Here is a 16,711-nt window from a genome sequence, read left to right as displayed (position 1 = left end):
GCAACGCTGGATCCGAGCCGCGTCTGCAACCTACACCACAGCTCACGGCAACGCCGGATCGTTAACCCACTAAGCAAGGGCAGGGACCGAACCCGCAACCTCATGGTTCCTAGTCGGATTCGTTAACCACTGCGCCACGACGGGAACTCCTACAATGAAATATTTTAAAGAATAGTTTTAAAAAGAACAATTAAGATTAATGTCACAGTGAACTAAACACATATAACTAAATATTATTCGTAGCTGAAAGCACATTCTATGTCCATATTTTTTCAACATAAAGTTGTTACTTAACAGCACACTCCTATTTTAAAAATATACACTAGAAAACTTTTTTTCAAAAAAACCGTGATCTGCACATTTTTCCCCTTTCTCTTCTTATACATCATAATTAACACATGCATACCTATGAGAAACTATGAGTTCAGCTCCAGTTTGGTCATGAACTAATCCATTAGAAAAATATTTTCTTAAATGCAAATGTCAATTACAATATACATATATAATAGTCTGGTATCTAATTTCTCTTTTTGCCTGTATTGTAATATGCCCCTTGCACTTATAAGGACTTGGTCCTTGCTTGGAAATTTCAGTTTAATAAATTTTGCTTCTACCCTAGGATAAGTAAATGCTTTGCTGTATTGAAATTTCTGATATAGGTGAAGAAAGTTGTTCCTATTCCTTTAAAAAGAGTTTGCACATTAGCAGAAAGTAAAGAATTTGCCCTTTTTTCTAACCTTTTTACTTACATTTTTCTTTACAAATATAGTCAATATATAGTGGAGAAAAGTATAAATTGATAATCTCATTAGCACTTATTTTTAATAGTACTAGTTTTAATCGAATATATTCTACATTCAGAATCTGGCACAGAAAAAAAAGAAATCATTTAATATTTGTCCATAAAACTGAAATACATGCACACACACACAGAGTTTCTAAAATTTTTAAGGTACAATTAAAATCTTATGACTTAACTGGGTGTTTTTAAGTGTGATTTTAAAATCTACCAATTTGTTTTCAAGAATTTCATCTTTTGTGGTATATATACACAGTGGAATACTACTCAGCCATACAAAGAACTAAATAATGCCACTTGAAGCAACATGGATGGAACTAGAGACTCTCATACTAAGTGAAGTCAGTCACAAAGAGAAAGACAAATACCATGTGATATCACTTATATCTGGAATCCAATATATGGCACAAATGGATCTTTCCACAGAAAAGAAAGTCATGGACTTGGAAAAGAGACTTATCATTGCCAACGATGGAGGAGGGAGTGGGATGGACTGGGAATTTGGGGTTAGTACAGCAAACTATATAGCATTTGGAGTGGTTAAGAAATGAGATCCTGCTGTATAGCACAGGGAACTATATCTAGTCACTTGTGATGGAACATGATGGAGGATAATGTGAGAAAAATTATATATATACATATATACATATATGACTGGGTAGCTTTGCTGTACAGTAGAAATTGACAGAACACTGTAAATCAACTATAACAGAAAAAATAAAAATCAACAAAGAAAAGAATTTCAGGAGTTTCCGTTGTGGTGCAGTGGTTAACAAATCCGACTAGGATCCATGAGGCTGCGGGTTCACTCCCTGGCCTCGCTCACTGGGTTAAGGATCCAGCATTGCCGTGAGCTGTGGTGTAGGTCACAGATACGGCTTGGATCCCGCATTGCTGTGGCTCTGGCGTAGGCTGTCGACTACAGTTCCAATTAGACCCCTAGCCTGGGAACCTCCATGTGCCGAGGAAGAGGCCCAAGAAATGGCAAAAAGACAAAAAAAAAAAAAAAAAAAGAAGAAGAAGAAAAGAATTTCACCTTTGACAATATGCTTTTGCTCGTTCACGTATTTTCAAAATGGTGGTACCTCCAATTGCGTGCAATCCTCTCATTATTGTGATATATTCAGTTCTTTCCACAGTAGTGCCAAATGAGAGCTGAACGGTGTAGACGTACATAATGAAAATACAACAGCAACAGCAACAACAATCACTAATGTGCATTAAGTACTCATCTGGTGCCAGGCTCTGTCCTAAGTCTTCCATTTTGACAACCCTGGTAATCCCCACCATGCTATGATATAAATACGATTACGATTCTGACATTCTATTTATAAATGTGGTGTGAAACGAAAAGATTTTAACCTTGTATGCAGTTTTCAAACTTAGAGCTTTGCGCAGTTTATTCACTTTTACCAAGAGACTTACATATATATATAAACGCTGCATTAATATTTCCTGAGCATAGTTGCCAGGAATACTCTTGAATATAAACATTAATTTTTTTTAAAGAATTGTGATCAATTTTCTATACCAGGAAATTATCAGACCTGCACCTACATGCATACATCTAATATGTTTTTACTTCCCTAACAGTCAAAGAAAAGAAATGTTAAATGGCAAAAAAAAAGAAAAAAGGAATGGTCTAAACAATTCCCTAAAAACAGCCAAAACAATCACACTAAAGACTAAGCATTATTAAACATTATTTTAAGAAAAGTTTTCCAAGCATAAATGAATAAATAAATTCAATTTGGCACCAAATCCATACTACATACTGTGTTCACTCAAATTTTTAAAAAATGTAATTTTTCATGCAAGAAAGACACACTGTAAAACTTCCAGGAAAGTAAGTTTATTGGCATTGCAGGGTAATTTTTTTTTTCTAAAAACTATTCCAAACACTAATGTAATAGTTGTCCTATTTCCATCAGTCTAGCATCATCATGTAATTTTCAATATAATTCAATTTCATAACATTAGTTCATAGATGTGTACAAATTTATTGTGTGGCCAAATACTATGACATTCTCTTTTCATCTTGCAATAGATTTATGCAACAGAAAAGGAAAAACATACGGAAAATAGTCACTTTTAACAGATGTCTTAGTCTGAAAAAACTTAAGTTGGTTTAGAATTAAAAATCAAAGCCCACTGGTTGAACTGAGGCATATTTGCATCTGTTACTAATGTTTGAGTTACATACTAAAGACGAGATTACTCATCAAGTCCCTCATGCAATATGTTAGTAAATGGGATTTTGGTTAGGAATTTAATTGCATAAACTCTGTCCCTGAAAGCTTCCAATTCATTCAAAATAAGCCTTTGCAGTGGCCTGAACTGAATTAAAACAGTTACCAACACCAAAGAAAACTTCTTGATTTTATTATGAAATGCTTGTATGAAAATCTGTGAACATAAAAGGGAGATCTCTGCCAGCCCATTATGATTAAATAGTAGTCCTTGTCTTCTCTTTTCCTTTCTTTTTCTTTTCTTTCTTCCCCCCCCCCCCGCCACGTTCAAGCAATGCAGGGTTATGTGAGGTATTTTTTAATCAAAGAAAGAAAACTGAACTAATTTTAAACTAAAAACAGACAAAAGAGGTGATGTCTCAGGTCGGACTTATAAATAAATTCTCAGGTTCGAATGACACATCAATTCTGAGTCCTAGAAAGTGTGATGAGAATTCAAGTGACCACTGGGAAAATATGCACAAAGCTCATATCCCAATGATTCGGGTCATAAGCTTAAGCAGAGCTCCCCACTGTTGCCTGTACAAGGTTTCACTAATGGTCTGATAATGGGGAGGGGTGGTCGGCAAGGAGGTTCTCCTAATACTTTACAGTGGTGTGAGCATGACAGCCACTGATTAATTACTGCCCTGTTATCAACTCACACATTACTGAGCAACTCTCACTGTCTCCACAATGGTCTCATCGTTAGGGAACACTGCCTTAGAGAATTCTTTAAGACGACGTATTAAAAATCCTTGGACTCTACCACAAATTTTCAGTAAAACTTATCTTTCAGATGATCAAAGTGGAGATTGGGAAATATTCGAAAGATGGAAAAACAGGAGAGGGGAATAATATGGATATTTCAACCTTTGATTTCATTGTAGGCAGTACTAAAAAGTCGTAATATTACCATAGTAATCACCTCAAAAATATTAACATATGAAGTTTTATCTGTTTTTACTTTTTTCCTTGTTTTCATTCTTCAACCTCATTTTACCCTCTACCCTCACTCCCCTGCCATTTACACGTATAACAGTGCCTAAGGAGGGGGGTTCCTGTTGTTTCAAAATACACTGAAAACTGAACACTGAGGCTAATGGCAAAAAAAAAAAAAAAAAATCACTTCACTTTAAATGAACATCTCAAAGTAGTGCTCATTAATATGTGCTTCTATGGAAACAACTCTTTCTGGATGTCAGCTTAAGCTTCTCCATATGATTTTTCTCAAAGGCTCCCTTTTAAAACCATCACTACCATTTATTATCTTCTTGTTATATAGACGGTTACTTTTGTTTCATCACAAATCTCTGCCTGCTTATTAGCAGCCCTGCCACCACTATCAGATGACATTTGTTTTACTTAATGTATGTAGTTTTAGAAAAAAATTATATAACTGCTATTACTGCATTATATGAAAAAATTCCAACGTACATTTAGCTGACACTGCATCAGCTGCTATTTAAACTGGGCTTAGCTAATGGACTTTTAATGTCAGCAGGGTTACGTGCAGTTACTGGCTATTAGCAGAAATGGCTCCTTTCTATAAAAATCACTTTTCCTCAAGTGTGTTGTTTGAACATTCCTTTCCCTAATTTAGTGACTGTCACTGAATGCAAAACAAACTCAAGGACTGTGGAATCCGCTCTTATCTTTAAGACTCTCTTTTTAACCTTGCAATTCAGCATTAAACAGGCAACCCCTCTCATTAGCATTCAGACTTGTAATCACAAAACTTTGTGGGGGCATTATTATTTGCTATTCTTATTAGAGTATTGCGTATTTTCTTACGAAAACCCCACATCATACATGAACATACGATATGTCAGAGAACTCAGGAAACAATATCCCAAAAGCTAGAATTTATTCATATCTTTGAAAATCCTAGTTCAGAAACGCCAAGTGATGTGGAAACATATGGTGACAATTAACATATATTTACATATTGATGTATCATATAAATAATTTGCATTTACTACAATATGAAAAATAAGCAAAAAAGCACATTATCAATCCACGTGGAAGTAAATTTTTATATTCTTTCCTTAACAACCACCTTTCTTTCTCCTCAACTAACTTTATCTTTGTTTAAACAAAGGTATCAATGAGTGTAAGGGAGAAATCTGGAAAGAAAGCCACCTGTATGGCATCTGAGGGAGTCCAAGAAAGTTAAACATTCCGCAGCCTGGAAACTTGACTTCATTTTATTCAGAAGTTGAAACAAATCAGAACTGAATTCAGGGGAAAAAACAACACAGCTGACTTTGCCTTCAATCGGCCCAATCATGAGAGGTCACCTCAGGTAGGGTGCTTACAGAGCAAACACTGTCTCTCCTGCAGAGGGGTCTTAGGTGTGAATGAAAGATGTTACTCGTGCAGCAGGAAAGCCGACCTTCTCCTTTGGTCAAAAAAATTACAGTCTACTTTATAGGAAAAGGTGGAAGTTCTCCACGTGTTTGAAATAAGCCAGTGAACAAGGAGATCCCCCCGTATCTGCCACGTGGAGGACAGGAGAAATCTGTTTCTATCAGATTAGCCACTGCACAAATGAGGCAGAGATGTCTCTCCTGAAAACTACTGTCAATAGTTTAGCTACTGATCATCTTTTTACAGAAAAGAATATAATTTTTCAGTTAGAAACCAGTGGTGAAAACTAATTCCCCATTCAATGACTGCCCTACGAATATTTTTATTAAAAAAAATTGTTTTCATTTGTTTGATAGGTTCTATTTGTATTTTAAGGATATTGCCAAGGCTGTTTGAAAATGAACTATCCTAAAACAAACAAACATAAAAAAGTTACACACATACACACTTTGTTGTTCATATATATATAATATATATATTCACTCACAGAGAACTAAATTTGTCTACTTCTTGTAACTCTTCATTCCATTAAGAGTCTGCCTGGAAATACCCTCATAGGAAATAATTCCATAGTTATTTAATTCAATAAAAATGACATGTGTATCTTTCATGTGCTCATCATTTCCAATAAATCCAATAAACCGATTACCACCATTCCTACTGGGAAAACATACCTATTGCTAAAATTTTTTTCGAGCCATCTTTTTGTATTTTTTCATCAGGTTATAGTAAGTAAAGTTTAACTTTCTCTACGTGGTCCTTTTAAATATAAACAAAAATAAATATCTATTTTGATCAATGTCTTTTCTGGGACAATTGTCCTTAAGAACTCCCATATAATCCTAAGAATGCTATTCGATTTCTGATGTATAGGTGAGATGTAACATCCAACATTGATACTGTTATTAACGGCAATGTTTAACAGAGTAGCTGAGGAAATAGCAATGCATTTTATAGAAATCACCAAAGGATTCTATGTATTAGTATGCCACTGATTTAAGTCTACATTTCTCAAACATGTATATCCTACTCAAACAGGACCAAGTAAAGTGTAACTTCTTTCAAAAATACACCTTTTAAATACTTTCCAAATTCTTTTGCTATGTTAACTGAAATAGGTGCATATCCATTTTATTATTTTTCTATTTACATAATAAAATTTCAAGTCAGAGTGCCCACTGAATAATATTATGATGAAATACTGACCCTAGGTCTCTTTTCCAGAGAGCACAAACAATAAATCATTTGAACATGCCTGTTTTTCCTCAGCTTCTGAGAACAGTGAAATGGGCTTCTGTTTTCCACCAAGCTGTCTGCTCTGCTGGTGATGGCTGTAGTAGCCCAGGAGGAAAATGTCTTAGGCTCTTTCAATCCTTGAATTTGACCCCTAACACATTTTTAAAGCTTATATTCTTTCATCATCCTATGGAGATCCGGAAGGAAGAAGGGAAGATGCTAAAGAAAAGGACAGGTAACATAATTGCTGTTTTATTTAGCATGATTTCAAGATTACTGCTTGCCAAACTTACCTACTTCCACTGGGTGGCTACAATGTGTATATTTGGCAAACACTTTATTCATGGAAGATAAAATATATCATTTTCTCTTATCAAAAGCTAAATTCAAATGTCAACATATTTTACACAGATATAATGCTCAAAGTGAAATTACCGTTATTTGCTATGACTTTTCAATCATCAAGTTTTTATTGTGGTGGTAATCTTGTTTGGTCTGGATTAGAGATAACACAGGTCTCTGACAATCATGTATAATAAAACAACAGTAGGGCCTTTTCTTCACTGACTATCACTTTTAGTTTCTGTGAAAGTTAGAGAATACTGTTTGTCTTTGATCTAGTTCTCGAAATCATTTTTTTAGATTCTTAAAATTCCAAAAAGATATTAGAATCTTCCAAAAATACTCAATTTGCATATAAGAAACAAACTTGTAAATTCACAAAACCCAAAATAGTTCCAAACTGCTCCCCTTCACTTTTCTTTGATACATGAATATGTTTCACTATGCCTATAATTTATGGGGTATTATTATATCACATGCCCTATCATCTAAGAGAATGTATATTATGAATTATTTTAATAATTACTTTTCTATACAAATATATACATTACTTCTACACTGCTCTTTCATATTTTATATTCTTATACACACTAATATTCTTGAATTTTGGAAAATACCTGCATGTCCACTCACAGACCTATTTACCCTTATAACTGGGATACAGATGCATTGTAATGTGCAAGCACTAATGTGTTTTTACTAGAGATGAATGTTCATAAATAAGGTTTTTATTCTGAACAGAGAAAAAAGAGAAGACAATAAATTACATTTGAGTTCAGTCAGTCCATGATTAAATAATCAATTAAGACATTGACTAAAACTGAGAAATGTTAGCATTCATCAATAAACTTGTTAAATGTGCTAAGGGAGTTTCTGGTGTTTAACATCCTTAGTTAGAAGAGCAGATAATACACGTTTATCTACATGAGGCATTTTTATGGCTCTCATAATTGCTGAGAAATGAATCTAGCCACAGGATCCAAATGACAATGATTAATGAAGTTAAAATCCCTGTCCTCACAACATTTTAAAATAAATAAGACTGGTAACGCTGGAGTTAAATTTGATTAATCAATATCATTTGTTAACATGATTATCTGGAGCCCTCATAGTTAAAGTAAGAGCTGTAACAGGCACATAAATACAATGAAGTCTCACTTGTCCCCCCAATCTCTTATGTTCTACTACCACGCCGGTAATGAGACATGGTCAGTTATTTAATTAGAAGAGGGTATTCCCCAAACACTGGAGTTTTCAGATGTTAGGCTTACACTTTTGCCACACAAAGCACTTTTGAATCACTGCTCACTGCTAATAAAAGGTATAATGACATAAGGACAAATATCTGCATATTTGGCACTTTCGAAGCTACAGCTCACTTTCCAAATTATAATTTCACTTTAACTAATGTCACAATAACTTTAACACCTATAAAATATGGAGATATTCTTCTGTGTCTATCAAAACATCATTATATAATCCTAAGGGAGGAATTTTTTGGGGGGAGGGGGTCAGGAATACTCAAAAAGAAAAAACCACATTACAACTTTAACCCACACTTTCTTAAACTATAAAATTATAACAATATTTTCTAACATTTTGATTACAAAGAGTCCAAATATTTGCAACATATGTTTTGGGTTTTCATGAAAAGACAGAAATTCTTCTGAGAATTCTAATCAGGTAGAGAAGATAAAATATTTACTATTTCTAATTTTATTAACTCAAAAATTACTACAAAATGTTTTTATCAAAATCTCTACAAATTTGGAGATCAAAAATATTTAAAAGAAATTATAAATTATTCAATTATTGGATTTCTTTTAAGAACTAGAAAAAAGGAGACAGTAGGTGTTTGTTTTTTTTAATTTTGCTCAAGGCAAACTTACACTGCTTCCAAAGTCAAATAAAAAAATAGCACTGAGTTTCTGTTCTAGTTTAAACATCCTTGAACTAAGTGATACTGGAACAATATCCAAGGCCTCAGATTCATGGAGCTCTCTTCCACAAATACGTAAGCAATAACAAAACCAAATAAAATCTGAAATTAAAGAAGAGCCCATACATGGCTTCAAGAAGTTAGGTTAAAAAAGAAAAAGAGTAAGACATTTGGAGCTCTGTAAGTACAGACTGGGCTATCCAAAATTAAAAGCAGAACTAAAATACTGTAAAAGAAAGACGTCTTAACTCTAAATACATAAAAATCCCCCCAAATATCTAGTTTTATTTTTTAAATTTGCCTGAAAACATCTGCATTAACCATGAAAAAAATACCAATAACCCTTAAAATAGAAGTAATTAAATGTGAAATTTGAAAATATACATTATCTAGATTATTCATGTTTTTCTCAATTGTAATGCTAAAACTTTCTATTGCAAACATAACTTTAATATATGAATGCCCTGGTGAATTTGCTTTGTCTTCAAGTCAAACTATTTTCCCATATTTGTGTGTGTGTGTGTGTGTGTTGTTTTACCACATATTCAGTTACATTCTTTATTTTTTGTCTTTTTGTCAATTCTTGGGCCACACCCCCGGCATATGGAGGTTCCCAGGCTAGGGGTCTAATTGGAACTGTAGCCGCCAGCCTACGCCAGAGCCACAGCAACATGGAATCCGAGCCATGTCTTCGACCTACACCACAGCTCACAGCAACGCTGGATCCTTAACCCACTGAGCGAAGCCAGGGATTGAACCCGCAACCTCGTGGTTCCTGGTCGGATTCATTAACCACTGAGCCATGACGGGAACTCCCAGTTATGTTCTTTAGACATATACTTCTGTCTATTTTTTTTTTAATTAATTAATTAATTTTGCTTATTTGTCTTTTTGCTATCTCTTGGGCCGCTCCTGTGGCATATGAGGTTCCCAGGCTAGGGGTCTAATCGGAGCCGGATCCTTAACCCACTGAGCAAGGCCAGGGACCGAACCTGCAACCTCATGGTTCCTAGTCGGATTCGTTAAGCACTGCACCACGACGGGAACTCCACTTCCGTCCATTTTTTTTTTAAAGAAAAACCATTGACATTTGCATAAACTATTGACATTTTGGTTTTCTCAAAATCATTATCTGAAAACCTGGAACTGGACCTTTTTGTTTTTTTCATAAAAGTGTTTATGGATTTATGAAAAGTTATCTTTCAATATTGATTGTAAAGACAGAAAGTTAAGCGTGGAGCTTGTAGCCAGGACTTAACAGGCTGTGACCTAACAGGGCATTTTTAGAACTGCTATTAGGTTAATTTTCCCAGAGCATGTAGAAAGGGGCAAAAATGTGGCTGTGAAAGGAAAGAGCTTCCCACGGGCTGTTCAAAGAACCATGCCCTGTCCAGGAGTTTGCAGTGGTACACTTGGGAGCATCTCCTCAGACAGCCCCACTTGTTGCTTTAGGGGAAGCAGCATCTGCAGCAATCCCCAATCCTAGTTCAAATGTATCAATCTTCAATTTCTTTAACCTCTAAATTTCTTTGCTCATGGTTTATGGATTTGGAAGCCAAAGAATACTGCTAGGCATACTTTAGATATATTACTTCATTCAACCCTAATATGATTTAGAGTATCTTACCCTCACTTCACATCTGAGGAAACTGAGGCACGGGGTTGCTAAACAACTCACAGCTAGGAGGTGGTGGAGGCAGCGTTACGAGACAGTGGTAACCATTAAACAAACAGGCAGAATGGGCAAACACTACTAACAGGCTCTAACTTGTGCTTCCCAAAAGCCAGACCAATCATATATATATTAAAGCTCAGTAAGATTTATAAAACAGTTGCAGTGCAAACTCAGCTTTAAGAACGTCTGACTTCCAGCCAAACTGCCACCTTTAAACTCCTCCGTGAAGAAATCATGGAACCCCCTGCCACCACTCACACTAGAACTCTAGCCTCTCCTATGTTTACTATCTTTGGATGCTTGAATCCAGAAGGGACTAGAGCTATAATTTACATTTCAGAAAGTAAATTATAATTAGACACTTCTGCTTTCCTTGAGAAGTGAAACTGTCACCTCAACTCTGTGTCCCTAATAAGTAGCACAGAGTGTGGGACATGATACATGCAAAATAATTGTTCAGAACCTTACTTTTAATACTATACACTATCCAAAGGAGTTCATAGATTCCTAATTTGTGGGGATGTGAAGAGGTGTGCTTTCAACTGGCACAAACCCAAAAGACAAAGGAAAAAAGATACAACCTAAAAGAGCAAGGCCAGAGGACTTGCTCAATTCCAGCCCCCAGATGCTTCCCCATTATCTTCCTGAAGTTGTGCTTGCAGCCTGTAATTTTAATGTTTCTTCTGAAAGTGACTCCCTCTGCTGCTCCAGCACAGCCATGACCTAAATCAGAAAAGTCCTGCACCTAGTTAAGGCATTCTGGCTATTTGTGCTAATTGGATAACCTAGCATACATTAGAGAACAGTTACTTCTAAGTCTCAACAATAAGTCTAAATAAGTTAAAATGGTTTGTCTAGGAGAGCTCATGCCTCCTTCTTGTCTTTAGGGGAAACTGCTTACCAAAGACCCATATGAATTCTGATCAGGACAATCAGACTGCAAATGGGAGAGAGCTGCTCTAGGACCCTATCTTGTTGAACTTGGGATGCTCAGTATCCAGAACACAGAAGGCCAGGGAGTCAATAAACATTAATTTTATGGTTCCTCATTCTTTCCAACTACTTGAAAACTTTACTCTTTGAAGCCTTTTAAGTATTCCCTAAGCTAGAAGACATCCAATTATTGTTCTAACAAAGGTAAACCAGGCTACTTTTCCTTACTGCAAAGGCCATGTGAGTTTATGAATTTATTCTGCTCCTAACATAAAAAAAAATATAGTATACTTGTTATGAAACTCAGTTCTCTTTCATGCCAGTTGTTCTGTACTGCACCAATATACATAAATGCATGGAAGTAATTTTTACTCTTTTCTCTGAAGAAATATATTGCTTTTAAAACATTATAAAGTATCTTACAATAATAGAGAATTATCCCAATATAATTAGAGTCTTCAGTAATTTTCTGTTCTCAGTTTGGTGGTGTTAACACTCATAACACTAGTTGGTGCTAGATAAGCAGAATATCAATGCTGTGTAATCCAGAAATAAAATGCATTTATAAAACAGGAGGGCACAAATTCTGAGGCAAACTAACCCCCACCCCCTCGCACGCGCGCACACGCACACACACACACACACACACACACATGCAGATCCTTTTCCTAGTAAAATCTTTCATTCTTGAAAGTCAGAAACACCACAAATTCCCTGGAGCTTGGAGTTCCCAGCAATCCTGAACGAAATAATTAGAGCAGAGCCAGAAAGGAGAAAGTTGTTGCCTAAAGCCTAGGGATTCTCCCAAAGATCTGTTTAAAAATGACTGCTGTCTTTCTTCAAACCACAGATACAAAATGAAGCACTCTCACAAATAACATCCATTCTGCTTTTTTATCATAAACATCTGTTATTTCCTTGGCTCCCTCTAAAGAGACACATATTCCCTTAAACTTCCATTTTTTTCTAGTATCTCTCTAACAACAGCATAAAAACCTTATCCTCATAGTAAAGGGCTTAAATGAACTTTCTTATCTAAATGGCATACATAATTCCATTCATAAAGAATATTTTATTTCCATCTTTAAGTTCTCAGCACAAGGAAATCATACTTTGAGGGGGCAAGAGCATCCCTTATTTCCGTAGTGATACAGTCCAACGAGAGAAGTGAAAAGAGAAGAAATCAGAGGGAAAGAGAGGTCTGACTACCAGGCCATTATATAAGTGTGATTCTGAGAAGAAAGCATATTGGTGGTTCAATAGTAAACAGGCTAGAGGAACAGATCAGAGTGGTAGTGATAGCAGCTGAAAGTAGTTTGGTGCTTTCTACATTCTGACACCTAACAGACAACACAGGAATGCTGGGGTATCCTGGCTTATGGAGGAAAACAATGATAAAAGTGGTGGAATAATGTCTCTCAAAGACCACAAGATTCAAACATAAATAGTTTGTTCACCAGGAACTGAAAGAGCTCAATAAACTAAACTGAGAGAAAAGGCACTGAATTGCAGACACCCAGAAGAATACATTATATTTTTCCACTCAAGATCAGAAGAGTAGGTTAAATCCACAATCTTTGACTTCCAGGTCTATAAGATGAAAAATGTGTAAGTAGCAAACCCTCATTCTATCCTGAGCGTCTTTTCTTTTACTCTCTTCCCCTTTCTTCTTTCAATATTAATCCACTTACAATCTCCTGTTTGATTATCTATATTGATCTTTCTTCCTATCCAGTCTTTTTAATTTGGCTGTAGTAAGCTCTCGGCAGGGATCCTACATCGCCTGTGTGGCATCTTTGGGGACTTTAACTAACAGTTCCCTCACTGCCCTGTCCCCCTCTCACTCCCACCCCCACCCTATAGCTGAGTCCTTTGTGCTCCCAATAACAGTAGGCGAATTCCACTGGGAGTCACGCGGTTGATTCCACAACAATTCATCAGGTTGCTCACTTAAACTTCCAAACATCCCTCTAAGCACCCTCAGCTGCCTTTCCTGAGACCTTCCAATTTCAAGAAACCAACAAGAAGTTTATGCTTCTCAATGGGGATTTCTTTGTAAAATGGACAGACAGATGAGCTCTGGAATTATGAATAAGAAAATCAGGGCAGCAGAACCTCGGGGAAGGGAGGCATCTGGCAAGGAGGGAAGGAAGGATTTATGAGCGTGGCTACTTAGCGAGGCAGCAGGAAAATTTACTCCCGAAGTAGCTATGGCTAATTCACAAAGCCTCGCTAATCACTTACCTCCCCACCCAGACTCTAGCCTACTCTCAGCGCTCCGCTCCACCTCCAAAGCCCGGGCCCCCAGCGCCTCTCCCGAGCAGAGGGACTGCTGCGGCTAAGCTCCGGAGTGTCTGAGCATCTCCCGGGGAGGTGAGGCTGTCGTTGCACTTCCTCTGCCTTCCAAATTTGGCAAGAGTGTAACCGAGATGATGGGATGCCTGGATGACCTCCGAAACGCTGCAGAAGCTTCTTGCACCCGCGCCCCCATCCCAGAGAACAGCTGAGCTGCCCTCCCCGGAGCCAGCAACCACCACCAAACTGGGCGCTAAGACCCAGGTGGGCGCTCAGCTTGGCCAGAAGGTTGGGGACCCAGGTGACCCGACAGAAACCCCGTGGAGTCTTTCCTCTCCGTCTCCCTTCTGCTCAGCTCGGAGCTCGGGAGGCTGGGATCTGCCTCTACCACCTCAAACTACGAGGGCAAGAAGGACGCCCTTAGCTCCCGTGCCTCCCCTCCTCCCTTCCCCACCCTCAACTCCTTGGCCCAGCTTCTCCCGACGCCGGTTTTGCCCAGGGCTCCGGACACTTCTTTTAAAGCTCAGACGCATTAAATTCAAATGCCAGAGTTATAAAGTGGCCGGTTACCCCGGGGAGTTTCGGATTTGGTCTGAACGACCAGTCCGTTTCCTCCGAGCTCTGGGGTTTTAAGTTTCTCGGTCGCCCGCTGGGTGGGGGACGCCGAGAGGGTAGGAGAGCGGAGGCGTGCACACCCCACGGCCTGCGGGCTGGGTGGCGGGTCCCGGTGCGCGGTGTATCGCCACAGCAGCCCGAGCAGCAGCCGAGGGGCACCAGCGCCGGCGGGTCCTCGGCCGTAATGGACACATTTCCTTCGCTGAGCGCCCTTCCGCGCCTGGCGTGCTCAGAGACTCCCCAGGCTCCCAGACGCGGCACAGCGCGGGGAGCCTCTGCGCATCAGGGTGCATCTAGGGCATGCCACGCTGCCACCCGCACTCAGTGTCTCTCCAAACCTCGGGCTGCACAATACGCAACAACGTGTGCGTTTGGAGCAGAAAGTGTAAACGACACCAAGGCGTCCACATGCCCAGGGACAGACGTGCGTCCACACCCCGTGCGTCCCCGGCCCATCCGTGCCCATTTCGGAGGATCGATTAAACATCATAACCAAAGCTTCTCGAATAGTTGGGAAAGTAGAATTGCAAGTGATTTGCCGTGGAGAGAAACGAGGGGGATTAGCGAAGCCAGGAGAACCGGGGAGGAGGAGAGGAAGAAGGAGGGAAGGAGGAGGCGAAGGGAGGTGGCTGCGGAGATCGGCGGACCCCCTTACCTTGAGCGGCCGAGCCGGTGCCGCTGGCGCTGAGCAGGGCCAGGGCAGGTAGCACAAGCATTTGCAGCACGTATCCCAGTCCCAGTCCGCAGCGGGCCGCTGTCGCCCGCAGACCTTTCCTCATCGTCGACAGAGGTGTGCCTGGGGGAGCCACACACAGAGGCGCGCCAACAGCGGAGAGCCCCACAGGGCAGCCGCTGACTCCGTGCTCCGCGAAGCTGTCTGAAGAAATAAGATAACCGAGCGCCACACTCCACTTTCTCCAAGGGCAGGGGCCAAAAGGGGGTGGAGAGGAGACGCTGAGGAGGAGTTTGGAGGTCTCTCTTTCCCTTGCCTTCTAACTGGCGGCTCCGCGAGCGGCTGCTCTGCCCCCACTTGGAAAGTCCGGGGAGGCGCAAGGCGGCCGCCGCGCCGCGCCTCTCAGCAGCGAGAGCAGCCGTAGCTCCGCCGCGCGCCGAGCCTGGACTGCTCCCCGGGTCCCCTGCCGGTGCCAAACACACACAGGCACGGGGGGCGGGCGGGGGTGGGGGGGGCTGGGGCGGAGGGAGTGCAAGAGAGAGTGGGGAGCGGAGGGAGGGAGTGGTGCACTTGGGAGGCCGCTCCCGTCTCCAATCTGTGTTGTCACGCGGAGGGAGAGACGTCCAGGCTGCTGCCGCTGTTGCTGGGTGGCCCAGGAGGGTCACCTCCTAGTGCGGGGCGCACGGGCGCGCGGAGGCGCTAGCCGAGGAGGCGTGGAGGGCCCAGCCCTACTCCGCCGGAGGGGAAGCGGCGGCGGGAGCGCGCCCGCCCGCGTTATGTAAGCAAGGATTGGAGGGAGCTGCGTGCCCAGAGCCGGAGCTGGAGAGCGGCTGTTGGTTTAGCTGAGGAAGCTGAGGCGAGAGAGACCTGAGCAAAGAGGCGGCTTCTGAGGGTGGGAGCGCGCCTGCCTCCCGCGGCGCGCCAGACCCGGACTGCGAGAGCGCAGCGGGCGCGCCCCGAGCCGCTTGGCAGTGGCCGGGGTAGCTCAGCCTGCCGCCTGCCAGCTTCGCCGCGGCGCCGCCGGAGCCCATGCCAGACTCCCCGGGACGGGACGCGCTCTGCGACTTTGGGTCTTGCGATTGATTGAGCCGGCTTCGGGCTCCAGCTGAAGTCCTGCGTGGCAGGGAAGAGGCAGGAAGCTTTCGCAGCGCCCCCGACACGCTGCAGTCTGGGGGCTGTCAGCGCCCCTCAGACCGCTGGATGCGCTGAGCACCCGTGATCTCTCCGTGGTGGAACAGAAACTAAAACCTCAAGGAAAACATTTTTTTTTTTTTCTTTTCCAACGGAGCTTTATTGGCGTGCATCTTGGTGGCTGGCAAGGTTGAGTATGTAAAGCGTGGTGAGATGCTACGAGAAGAAACTCCCAGAAACACTGCACAACAAAATTTGTAAATACTCACTTAAAGTGAGGGTGGAACCTCTGACAGGTTCTCCAGATTCCTAACAGTCTGTGTAAGGACTCAAACTGCTATGCATTTTTAATTTATTATTTTTTTCTTCAGGAAAGAATTGTCTGGATAGCTGAGTTATGGATCCCTGTTGTAATGATGCAGCGGGAGTGTGAGAATGGGTGGATAAAATAAGGAAAGCCTGGATGAAAGGAGAG

The 16,711-nt window shown here is 40.6% G+C and overlaps 1 protein-coding gene across 2 annotated transcripts in view; it reads right to left on the bottom strand.

Annotated features, from left to right (window-relative positions):
* Nucleotides 1–15,815, bottom strand: part of UNC5C (unc-5 netrin receptor C) — a 384,392-nt gene extending 368,577 nt beyond the window's left edge. Inside the window, exon 1 of one of the 2 annotated variants that reach the window (XM_021100734.1) lies at nucleotides 15,088–15,815. In XM_021100734.1, coding sequence (XP_020956393.1) covers nucleotides 15,088–15,211 — 124 coding nt within the window. In that variant the 5' untranslated portion in view covers nucleotides 15,212–15,815. The remainder of the gene's footprint in view (nucleotides 1–15,087) is intronic. The other variant, XM_021100735.1, reaches the window with a different exon arrangement.

The sequence above is a fragment of the Sus scrofa genome, chromosome 8, assembly GCF_000003025.6.
Source record: "Sus scrofa isolate TJ Tabasco breed Duroc chromosome 8, Sscrofa11.1, whole genome shotgun sequence".
In the NCBI taxonomy this organism is placed as follows: domain Eukaryota; kingdom Metazoa; phylum Chordata; class Mammalia; order Artiodactyla; family Suidae; genus Sus; species Sus scrofa.
This window is presented reverse-complemented; position numbering and strand designations above follow the sequence as displayed.